The 12,500-nt window shown below is 35.4% G+C and overlaps 1 protein-coding gene across 1 annotated transcript in view; it reads left to right on the top strand.

Moving 5' to 3' along the window:
* Window positions 1–179: 179 nt before the first annotated feature.
* LOC125036368 (zinc finger FYVE domain-containing protein 21-like) overlaps window positions 180–12,500 on the top strand; it is a 13,279-nt gene continuing 958 nt past the window's right edge. Inside the window, exons 1-5 of the mRNA XM_047628944.1 lie at window positions 180–314; window positions 5,396–5,446; window positions 5,981–6,149; window positions 6,419–6,597; window positions 6,737–12,500. The exon at window positions 6,737–12,500 is cut by the window's right edge and continues 958 nt beyond it. Of these exons, the coding sequence (XP_047484900.1) occupies window positions 186–314; window positions 5,396–5,446; window positions 5,981–6,149; window positions 6,419–6,597; window positions 6,737–6,925 (717 nt within the window). The 5' untranslated portion in view covers window positions 180–185 and the 3' untranslated portion in view covers window positions 6,926–12,500. The remainder of the gene's footprint in view (window positions 315–5,395; window positions 5,447–5,980; window positions 6,150–6,418; window positions 6,598–6,736) is intronic.

Genomic DNA, 12,500 nt, shown 5'->3' with positions numbered 1-12,500 from the left:
TCTTGAACAGATTTATGGTGATGATAAGCTGAACTGTGCATTTATGTTACTTATGAAATGAATAATTAGTCTCAACATTTATGTTTTAGGTAACATTTTAATACTCGAAGGTAACCGACGAAAAACAATCTCGAAGAATAATTTAACTCTTTGACCCAACGGTCTCTAAACCTCAGTAAACAAACATGGCTGGAGTAACAAATTCAGGGAAGAGACTCGTCCGCTCCAAATCTGGACTGAGAATAATACCCTTAAAAGACACAGACAGGAGTCCGTTTGAGTTGAGAGAACCAGAATGGATCCCCGACGAAATGGTAAGAATAGAGGTCTTCCAGTTAGATAACGTTAGGTAGGGACATAATATTAAAATGATTTTGTTTTTGCACAAGTTACATGTTGACCTTCATTTCCGTGCAATACGCAGTATCGTTTTGTACCTACTGGGTATTGATTCTTTTGAATTGTATGTTATTTATCAGTTCCTCTAACAGTAAGATTTTTGTTTTATGAATGGTATATAAATTTTGCTTTGAACAAGTCGAATATTTTTCATTATTTGCCTGCAGCTTATCTGTACATTGTGACATTTAATGGTTAATTGTTTGTCATACATTACCGGTAGATAATTGTGGATTATTCTACATAATAGGACAGCATCCAGCTTGTCAGCACAAAAACCCATAAACCCTATGCATCTATTTTTGACAAGTATAACCTATTTTAGACAGTAGTTTCCTTGTTTAGTCCAGACTGCAGTTATTGGGGATATACTGTACAGCCCCTCAAAAGTTAGGCCTAAAGTCTCCTTTATGCATCATTTTGGTTATTCACACCGGCATCTGACAGCACATTAATCCAGTAATTGGGTCATTATGGCATGGGGAATCCTGTTGTAAAGAAGTTGGTTAATTCATTACATTCCTATATCCTGAACATTTGTTATTTATTTAGTTATATCATGTATTCCTTATTATTTTAATACAGTTGATATGGCTTATGAACAACTCTGGGTTCACATCACAATGTCAAAGGTATATTGTCTTCCAATAGGATATGGTAAAGATCAGCAAGGAATGCCTGTGATTATATTTTTAAGCTTAAATGCTTAGATATGCAATTATATAGTTCAAAACACACTATATACATTTTTACTAGAGCCTTTTCATTGCACTAGTGCAACTGTATTTATTTCTACATGAGAAAGCCCCTATTTACATCAATGGTCAGCCCACAAGTGAAATAGTTAATGTTGGTTTTATGTAAGATCTGAAATCTTTCTGAAACCAAGACAGTCACAACTTATAACTAATTTTGAAGACTAATATTTATCCAGACTTGTTATCGAATGGGTTTATTCAGAATATAACACATAATCAGAAAGTCCCATCATGTCATTCAGGTATATCACAAATCATGACCAAAAAGTTGTTAATTAAATTACTAATTGAGTTATCAGTTTTAGGTCAGAGCCTTCAGTTTTTTATTGTCCTCTTGAATTGAAAAGGGTCCATATAGACTGGAATTTCCTTGAAAAAATACACTGCAAAGGACAGTAATTAGGAAGAGCAAGAGTACTATTTTTGTTAGTAAATTATTATTAATTTCTATTGAACAGATTCTTACTTATGGGGAATTCCTTATTATTTGCCATTTGAATGTTATCTTCCATTATTTTCAGGGACATTTTGCCTGGGTAGAATTTGCCAGGGTAGTTTAAATATGTAAAATATTTTTGATAAATGCATACTGAAATGTGTTTTGTCTGTACTTGTATAGTAAGCATCAAAATATTTCCTATGTTTTATATCATTTCTTATACAGACCTGTGGTTACACCCTAAAATATTTCTTGGGGCATTTTATTCTACAGATGGTTTTAGAAGGCAGGAAAGGTAACTTGGAAGTTCCAACATATAAAAAGTAATGCATATATAGGGAAGGAAGGATGCCAAAATATAATTTATTTGTATAATTTAAATGAGAATAGATATTTATTCACATTTATATTACTGCATACCCTATCTGTCAATCATGATAATGTCTGGACCACTGGCTCCCTAGCAAGACATCACAGATACATATAAGTGAATGTACAAGATTGTCTTACATACTACCAGTGCCAACATTAGAACATCATTAGAATTGTTAATAAGGGATTGGGTAATTGGTCTGGTTTGTTTATATTTGTCTGTGTGTGGGTAGACTATTGCACAACAATCTGGGGTTATTCATATCAGCCAGTGTTGAAATCTGTTTTGTTTCCTTTGTATAGCCATGTATGTTTCTCTTCAGAATCCCAAAAGTAGCTTTAGCTTTCTTTCTTGTTTCTTTTTAGTTTAATGTTTTCTAGGAATAGGCTTAGTTAGATTTAAGGTTTGTGTTAAATGTTTTTTTATGTGTTGTGAAAGTTGGCAAATGTTGATATGGAAGGTGTATATATAAATGGAATTAAAAGTGGGCAAGAATAGGTGAACAATATACATTTTACATTTGGCCAAAACCAGCATCATCCCTGTAGACTCGCAGAGTTAAAGGCTTCAGTGCCATTTTAGAGTTGACTGGTGTACTAATAGGTCTGAGGATCTAAGTGGTCTTTATGAAGAGAAGTGGTCCAAAAGCTTCTAACAAGGACTCATGAAAACCCATGGAAAAGATAAAATGAGATAAAGAAAGAAAGAAAGAAAGTAATCCAGTAAATAAACTGTCCTGTCATGCTATAATATGAGTGAAGATATCAGTGTTTGTATTGAAGGAAGTAGCAGTCCCGTGAAAACACTGGTTTTCTGCATGAAACCAGGAATATTATCAGATCTGGAGACTTTTTATGATGTTGGCATTAAATATGGATGACTGTCATACAGTATTCTTTTACTTCAAATGTCTGCACCCATTTCCTCCCTTATACTTATACCAATGTTCAGTAGAAACATATTTTAAAATTAAAGAAAAGAGAAAGCATATGAGATAGATAGCACCAGTAATGGGCTCACCAGTGACTAAGTACTTGAAGAGCCATCTATGTGTAAAGACAATAAATAGACTAAGCTCATAGTGGGCATGGTATGTCCTTACATACCATCCGTGAATATGGCATGTATGTACATGCAGTCCCAGGCAATGATGAGTAAATATTTCATTAATGAAGATTCTTTAACCCAAAATGTAGATTGCCACTTGTCAGGTATTGTAAAACTGCACCCCCCCCCCTAATCCCTTCTCCATTGTTGTCATGGAGGGGCTTAGGAAGTAGACCACTCAACAAATTTTGCATGGTCTTTTCTTCTTCCCTTTTCAGTTTCCGTCTCTTCTCCTACCCCTTCTGCTATCCGCTTCCTAAGGTGTGAGAGTTGTGTTGAAAGGATGAAAGGCTGACTTTGTGCCAGTCATGAACAGCCTGGGGAAACCATGGGTATGGTTAAGATGTCTAGCCCTTACCCCTCAAGGGGACCCTGAGGAGTGGACTGTTTCTCTCCCCACCATACTCCAGGCTTACCATGGCCAGTAATAAAGATTTTGTACCCCTATTAGGGGCAATAAGGCTTTAGCCTTTATCAACTAGCACTGACTTCAATTCTCCTGGTTCCTCAACGCCAGGATCTCATTTGACAACGACTTTGAACACTGCTACTAGTACCAACTCCTCAAAGCCTACTATCACGTAAGTCCAGTCCAAATCATCCACCTAGGTCATTACTCAACCTCCAGAAAGCATTCCTCCTTCTCCCCAACTGCCTTCATCTCCCTGACAAACTTCCCTGTCTACGACAAGGATTGGTCAGACTGTAGAAAAGGCTTACTCTCCTTCCCCATAGACTACGATGCAGTATCAGTACAAGGTTACACCATTCCTCCTAGAAGCTGCCGTAAGTCCTCTGCCATTATTGCCAAGATAACTTTCCATAGACATGACCTCACCCCTGTTGATATTGGCAGAGAGCACCTCCCTGTATGACCATATCAACCTAACCCCTGTCAATGTCAGAATTTTGGGCATCTAGACCACCCTACCAGACACTGCTGCTCCACAGCCCAATGCCCTCTATGTGCCCATTCTGGTTATGATTGATCAAACTGCTCTGCACAGTCAAGTATGTGTGCCAATTGCAGTGGCTCCTATAATGTATTTTATAGGGGCTGCCCTAATTTGTTTGTGTCTGAGATAGCAATTCTCAGATTCAAACTTGGCCTCACTTTACACAAGGCCAGACAGAAAGCACATTGATGAAGTTTTTCTGTTACTTCTGTCTCCAGTAATACCTTTCACTCTCCCCCTCCCCCTTCCCCCTAAGAAGTTTCTACTTCACCCCTGTATCTATTCCTCCACCATCTTATGTTTCCTCTTCCTCTCCTAATCAAATTCTTTTGTATTTCTAAATCTAGACACCCCAGTCTCTACCACTACCTAATAACCAATATGGAAGGGCATCGTATTAGGTAACGCTCACTGCGTACTAACTGGCAATGCCATAGTTCCATCTACAATGGATATAGTGTGAATAGTTTCCAGTGATTTCAACACTTTTACCATGTGGTGATAGAGTAGGTGCATGATATTGGACACATGCAATGTACACTCTAGAAACAACCATTTTAGAAATTGCATCCTAATTGATTTGAAGGGGAGTTTTGTATCCAATGAAGAACACCTAATTCTGGTGATGATATTGTTCTTAGGGCCTCGCCTGTACACCTGACCCAAATTGAGAAGTGAATCTATTTAATAACATGCTATAAATTCACTTTTCTAGAATCAAGAATATTAGCTTTTCACTAAGGAATATGATGATTTCATCACCCACTTTTACATTTTATACCAATGTTTATAAAGTAATGGAAATAAATTCTTGCTACTTGTAGTGCTTGATGTTTTTGTGTCTTTTGAGGGTACACCCATTCAGTATTGATAAACAGTTTTGTGTAACAGTTTTTTCTCGCAGGTTGTGTCTTAATTCGAGAGATTCATCCAAGTTGGTAGCTTCCTCTCAGTTAGAGACAAGAAGTTGGCATGTTTGATACCTAACTATAGATATATATGTGTTAGTCATAAGTGTAGTTTGCAGAAGAAAGGGCATCATTACAGAGTTTTTTACTGCTGGAAATGACATACACAATAGTGTGATATAGTGGTAATGAAGGTGTTAGTAGTAATGATAAAGGGGAATGATAAGGACTATTATGATAGTAAGGATAGATAAATAATACAAGACACAAGAGACTTAATGATAAGTGTAATATGCCCCACCAGTATGTGTTTATGTAGAGCCCTTTCTAATAAAGCATAGGCAAATTGGTATTGTGTATTAATGCGCAATTTATTTTGAGTTTAAATTAATCATTCTTTCTCTGTCATTGAATCTGAATTGAAGGAAATCTTCATCATAATTCCTCCTTTGCAGAGCCCAACTTGTATGGACTGCAAGGAAAAGTTTGACTTTTTAAAACGAAGGGTATGTATAGTATGCATCTTTTACCATTTGTAATAAATTATGTATTTATTTTTATTAGTAGGAATGGTTATTTCTGGTTATTAGTCTTAAATCTACTTTTTGTTGGTACTTTCTCTGTGTTTATTTCTTATATGTCATTGTATTATTTATTTCTTGTTTATTAATGCATGTAATGTAATTTTGGTAGCATCCAATGTCTATCATGCATATTTTGCTTCCATTTAATTTTTTCATTATTATGAATATTTTTATCATCATCATTATCATTATTATTATTATTATTATTATTATTTGTATTATTGTTGTTGTTGTGATTAGTGTTGAGATTCTCTTTTTCTGTCATTTTTTATATTTTCTTTCCCCTTAATTTTTTTGTATTTTAAAACTATAGTATATGAAATAGTATCCATACTGGGTTTAGTTTGGTGATACATAAAGTAAATCTAGTGTAGACTACCATTGTAAAGCTCAGTTACTTCCATATAGGACAGATATTGTAATGGCATACTAAACTGTCATCTAAGAACCTTCTAGCACCACTGTCGGAGGTGTGGGCGGGTCTGCTGCGCTTCCTGTTGTGAGACCCGACTGGCCCTCCCTAGGATGTGCTTCCTGGACCCAGTGCGGATGTGTTCGCCCTGTGCAGAAACCACCTCGAAGGAAAACCTGTTTTATAACAAGGACCTGAAGACACTCATTACAGGTGGGTAATATTTGACCTTTGTGCTTGGTTTAATGCGCTGTGATTGTTGTTACATTTGAAGGACAATGGAGTTGTTTTGAGTATTATTATGTTATAGCCACTGTTGTTTTTGAAAAAGGCACATGCTATATGCAGTAGCAGTAGTAGTACTAGCAGCAGGAAGAGTATTTGAAAAGTTTCTATAAATTTACGTTTATGATAATTCCTTTATTATTTACTTTAATGACAAAGCAGGGCTATGTCTAAAGCTTTACTTTCTAACTTTACAGGAGCCATCTTAAGTCAGAGTGCACAGGATCAGTTTGACTTGGAGTCGTCCTTGGTGCAGTGCCGATTGTCTCCCGATCACCGATACTTGATACTGTCCGGATCACATGTCGATAACCTAACACCATTGTCCATACCATTGCACAGGGTCACAGGCCTTCATGTTGCCAACAGATTCCAGGTAAAAGTATTTCTTTTATATATTTTTTATGTGACCAGGAATAATTAGTGATGGTGCATGATTTTCTTCATGATTTCCTTTTCAGCATACTGAATTAGTGCGAATAAATATAATAAATATTTATATCCTTACTCACTAGGATTCAGCAGGCAACTTCAAGGTAACAGGGGTGACAGTTCAGTATACACTAGCTGGAGAAGATGAAGATGAGGTTTCCATTGCTGCTCCTCCTGATGCTTCGCCCTCTGCCTATGATTTCCTAACAGCACTGGAAAAGGCTGTCTTCATGATGCAGGAGGCCCGTGCTGTAATAGGTGTATCAGAGTGAGTGACATGGCCAATGGGCAAAGAGCCCAAATGGGGCAAAGGGTAAAGATAACAGATATACTGGAGATTATGGCATTGATCTGCTAGCTAGATTCCAGGTAGTTTTTGATGTTTTGGGTTGGAGAAGATGAGTGTTTTATTTGCATGGTGGTGGGAAGTTGTAGTAATTTCCACTAGCTGTAACATCATGGAAATATATATCGGTTATTGAGATATGTAAAGGATATGAGAATTGAGTGAGTCACCATTTACATTCACTTTTCAGCACATACAATATTTCCAGGTATGTTCATGTATCATGTATATAATCCCAATAAAAGACCCATTGTTCTGTGATTAAAGGATAGATTAGGTATATGTAACTTCCGTAAGTTTTTTATTGGTGCTTTATCCTTTCACTGTATAATGTCTTTAAGGGATGTATATTTGCTTATATATTATGGCTCATTTTGTCTTTTATCTTGTATAGTACATACAGATTTTGTAATATATATTTTGTGAAAGAGAATATAGTCTTGTTATTCTTATATGTTTGTGAAACTTTCCATTGCCTTCAAGTTGCATATAAAGAGTTCATGAAACACACATGTGTTTGAAAGGGAGAAAAATGATTAGATGGATTAGGTCTAGAATTATTTTTTTTACCATTCTTTAAGCTGTTCTCAGTGTACTGGGTTTCATCTAAGGAATAGCAAATTGTAAATTTCCTCTTTATCCTTGTAATGTTAAGTGTAGTCCCCCCCCCTTCCTAGTTTATTACTCAGCATGTCAGTGTGTGAATTGGCAGTTTTGACTCGTTTATCTGAGGTACATCCACTATGAGGAGGTTCTGTATGTTTCAGATTCATGAGTCAGAGCTGGTGGCTCACACACTGGTTGCATTGAGTAGTCAACTTGATATGGAGGAACTGGCTTTTACTATGAATAGAGGATGTTACTAGGGAACATACATGGGAAATGGTAGGACTAAAACTGGTGGTCTTATATTTTATAATTTCCTGTGTTCACATTATCATGAAAAGTAGTAAGCAGTGTCATCCAGTAGGTTATAAAAATGGCAGTCATTTTTTTATCTTGCCATTTTCTGGAACATTATTTGAAATTTTATGTAATATTTATCAACCTAATGCCTCCAGGAACATGCAGTGTCCACTGTAGTCTTATTTATGAAATGTCTTTAAAATTAGATGGCTCCACAAGGGCTCAGCCACCAAGGAGTCATTACACAACCTCACCTTAAGTTTTCTTGATTTTTTAGAAATACTCTTTGTCCATGTTATTATTATTATTATTATTGGCATTTTGACTATTCCAGTGTTATTAAGAATATTGATAGTAATATGAATTTTTTACAAATATATCTAAAGGTCAAGGAAATGGGTAAACAGATGAGAGAGGTAGGGCTGTTAAGTGACTCCTTGCTGACTAAGTACCAGATGAGCCATCTATGTTGCCACAATTAGTAAACTAAACTCGCAAATAATGAGTTAAACATACATGCTATCCCTGATGGCAATGGGTTAAATGTGATATTCACCAAGCTACAGATAGAACAATAGAGTATTGGCATGATACTCTAAGATGAGCAGATTTTACAGTTAAATATGGTTCATTAGATTTATAGATTGTTTAAACTAACTTAACATAGTGTTGGCATAGTACAGAGAAGCTGAGAAGACAGATTTATAACTTCAGAATTTCGAAAGACTGAATGACCAAACCACATACAAAGGAATTTTTTTATTTTAGGCTTTTGGGCAGTATCACACTAGTTGTTTCTAGCATGAGTTTGTGATTTTACAAGGAAACCTTATAATTGGAATTTGAAATGTGATTGATAAAAGCAATTCAAGTGAAATGAATCGGTTGGTAATAAAAATTCCAATTTTAGTGAATTAAGATATGTGCTACTGCAGGTTAGATAGTTTACTCATCATTTGTGAATTTGAACCATTATGGCAAATTAGTCTTAATATGTATTGTGAATGCTGAGAAATCTAATTGAATTAGAACATTCTTGAAAAATTTGCTGGTTTAAGGCTATCTTATATGTGTTCTATAGACAATCAGAAGTATATGAAGGTAGCATCAAATTAAAGAAGTACTCTAGCTAGGTAATGTTCATGTTATATTGGTAACTCAAATGGGAGTCTTGAATAGAACTAGGGCAAGCTGTGTAAAGTCTATTTCATATTGAATTCCATATTCTAATCCTTATATAGCATTGTTTCATGTTAGGTGTCAAAAAATTCCCTGTTGCATGTTATTTTTAACCCAATACTGATGGGTATCAGAAATCTCTGAGCGGCATAAACTCTGGTGATTTCTGGCAGTGTCCAGACGCTGAGCACAGGAGTCAGCTACATGTAGCAAAACTTCCTGCTCCATGCACTCTGGCGCATCGCTGCACGTACAGCCGTACCCCGTAGACCAAGCAGTATGTTATGGTGCCTGTACACGGGAAGGGGTTAATAATTCTGAAGAACTGTGGGTGTGTTTTTATATTAGCAAAAAAATCCTTCTAGATTTCAACAGCAGAGGGATTGCATTACGGCACTGTGAGCAGTTGATTCCTTTATTTTTAGATAAAGGAAAGACCATTGACTATTCATGTTTGTTTCTGAACAGGAGAATGTTATGGCTGTCTGTTTGTTATAAAGCTTCAAAGTTGTGATGTTTGTGTGTTGCGTGTTGTCTTGCCAGTATTCCTATTAATGTCTTACCTCCATCACCATGACTGCCTTTGATTACGTTTGAAAGATTTTCAGAGGTAGTTTGAAAGTGATCAAAACCTGATGTTGGTAACTGTTGATATTATCGATGAATCTCTATGTATAGTATTTTTTGAGCCTCTCTATCTTCATTCTTTTACTTACAGTTTTCTTGACTTTAATTTGTTGCCCCTATTTCCTACTATCCCTTTGAATCCACTTTCATTTCCAGTGTTTTCTACAAAGATAGAATAATGATTAGAACATAAGTCAGGAACACTTAATTGTTTATCACACCATTTGTTGTTAGAGTAGCACACCGTAGAATGATACCAGTTTTGTACTTTTGTATGGTGTGTTTAATGGATATTGTCTTCTTTGACATGCATAAGGAGACATGAACATTATATGTTGATTACAGTGTTTGTGTGTGCATGTCTGTTTACATACATTATCTGTCACACATGCATTCAAATGCATTCTAGTGCCATTGTACAGAGATTGTTTATGTGAATTTAACCAGTTAGTGCCAGGTACATGCACTGTTCAAAGTAGCTTTGTTTTACCTGTTGCTTCATAAGCATTCAGTTGCCAAGGCGTCAGTTACTAGGCCTTTCTGGTCTCAGCAGATTACTCCATTTCCTGAATATTTAGGGAAAAAGTTGTTATCGGTGTTGCTGTTGTTGTTGTTAGTAACATCTTTTAAAAATCTTTATTATGTTCTCAACAGTAATAATAGTAATAAAGATAATTTTATATCCTGAAAATTCAGGAAATGGGATAAACATGTGAGATAAGGTAGGCCTAGTAACTGACTCCATGGTAACTAAGTGATTTTGCAACCAACTATGTGTAACAAAAAATAATAAAACAAACCACATTGAATCTTGCATGGCATTAATAGGTTAAAAACACTGTAAATACTTTTAGGCAGTAAACATTTTAGAACTGTTATTGAAAATAGCAGAACCTAAGAACAAAGTGTTTTAGCCATGAAGTAAGCCATACTAAACATTGCACACAATACTGAAACCAGTTATTCAAATTTGCCATGGAATTGTGCCTAACTAGAATGTAATATCCAGTTGTATTTGCATCTTCCTATAAAGTAACCAGACTAATACATTCTGCATAGCTAGTGCTGAGTGTCTCCATGGAATTGATAAGGAAACAGAATAAAAAATTATGGGTCTTGCCAAAAGTAATGAAATTGGGCTTAGTGTGTAAGTTGGAAGAAAGTGTAGAGGGATCTACGCGGAATGCCATATTATAGAATAGGGGAGCTATATATTCTAAAATGAACAGCATTTTCATCACAGATATTTTGGGTTAATTTCCACCCCACCCTCCCCTTCAGGGATCTCACAGATGGATGCAGAGTCATGAAAAGAGTCATGTAAGTGAGATATGTTTAGGATAATGCTTTTAATGCTCTTGCCTTTACCAAAAGTAATTACCTTTTCCTACTAGCCCAAAATTTGGAAAACATTCTGTGTTCTTGTTTTTACTGAGAGCCATGAGATAAAGCATAATGTACAAAATGTATGAATAATGAAAGGAATTATAAAAGTAATGTGTTCATTTAAGGAAATGGAAATTAATAATCTGAGAAAATTCCCAATAGATATAAATATATGTAAAATATAGATATACCAAAATATATGATCTTTAGTTCTAGTGCTAAGAGCTAGAAGGACCAGTGTCAAAAAAGGCCAATTTTGAGATAAGCCTACCACCAAACTGGAAATTTTTGTTTTGGTTAGTGTTATCAAAGCATCATTGCACTAAGAACACCACATGAGCTTTGCTTCGAAATCCAAGGTCACTGAAAATCTTATAACCTGATGTGTGACAGATTGCCTCAAATGGTTGCATTTTCAAGACATAGCAACCAAAAGCTTCAGGTTGGCAGCTTTTACTGTTTGATATTTTCCTTAAAGTCAATGTGCCATTTTCAGTATACAGGTAATAGATTTTACAGTTACAGAAAGGGAAAAAATAGGTGATGGGAATGTATTGCAGAAGTGTCAAAGGAAGTGTATTTGTTTGTATTTTTGAGCTATAAATTAGTAGAAGACTTTAGAAAGTGTATTAGGATGAATGGGTTAAATGTCAACAGCAGTAAATATCTTAATTTATTAATTACTAGGCAAAAAATACATTTTTTGCAATATTTGTTTTGAAAGCACTGCTGTAAAAAATATTATACGATATATCTTTTCATTATGAAAAATTGTTGTAATTTTCATTGTGTAAATAATGTCTTAAAAATGATTAGACTGATGCAGCACAGTTTGTTTAGTCACAGAAAAAACTCTAAAATTATAGGGGATAGTCACCAGGAGGATAGATATATTGAGTGGTAAGTGCATGTCTGATTAAAGGTTGGTACCTCTGTATCAGGATTCTTCTTTAGATTTTAGAGAAAAGGTAAATTTGCAAAAGGGGTAGGAGCATTAGCAAGGGAAATTTGCCAAGTGATTTGGCATTTATCCTCATTTTGTTTATATTCCTTTCTCTTCTCACATATACATTTGTTTCTCTTATCAATTCCTCTTCCCATCACTCTTCTCTTTGTTGTCGTGTTTTAGCTACTACTGCTAGTACCAATTCAAATACTAATATTACTAATGCTCCAAATTTTGCTTTTGATGCTGTCATTACTATTAACTCTGTAACAGACACTTAAGAAGGCAAATGGAACCAGCCAGATTGGCCCATGTTGTTATTCTGTGCTGTTTTCAAACAATCCCTAACTAGTGATTAAAAGCTTTTAAAGTGCTATAACATTTGAAACAGGAATGTAATTTATACCCAAAAGAGACACTTAAAGCTGGTAGGCCCAAGTTCTCCATCCCCATAATT

Source organism: Penaeus chinensis, chromosome 21, assembly GCF_019202785.1.
Source record: "Penaeus chinensis breed Huanghai No. 1 chromosome 21, ASM1920278v2, whole genome shotgun sequence".
NCBI classification, from domain to species: domain Eukaryota; kingdom Metazoa; phylum Arthropoda; class Malacostraca; order Decapoda; family Penaeidae; genus Penaeus; species Penaeus chinensis.
Note: the sequence above shows the minus strand (reverse complement) of the source record. Positions and strands in the feature narration are given on the sequence as shown.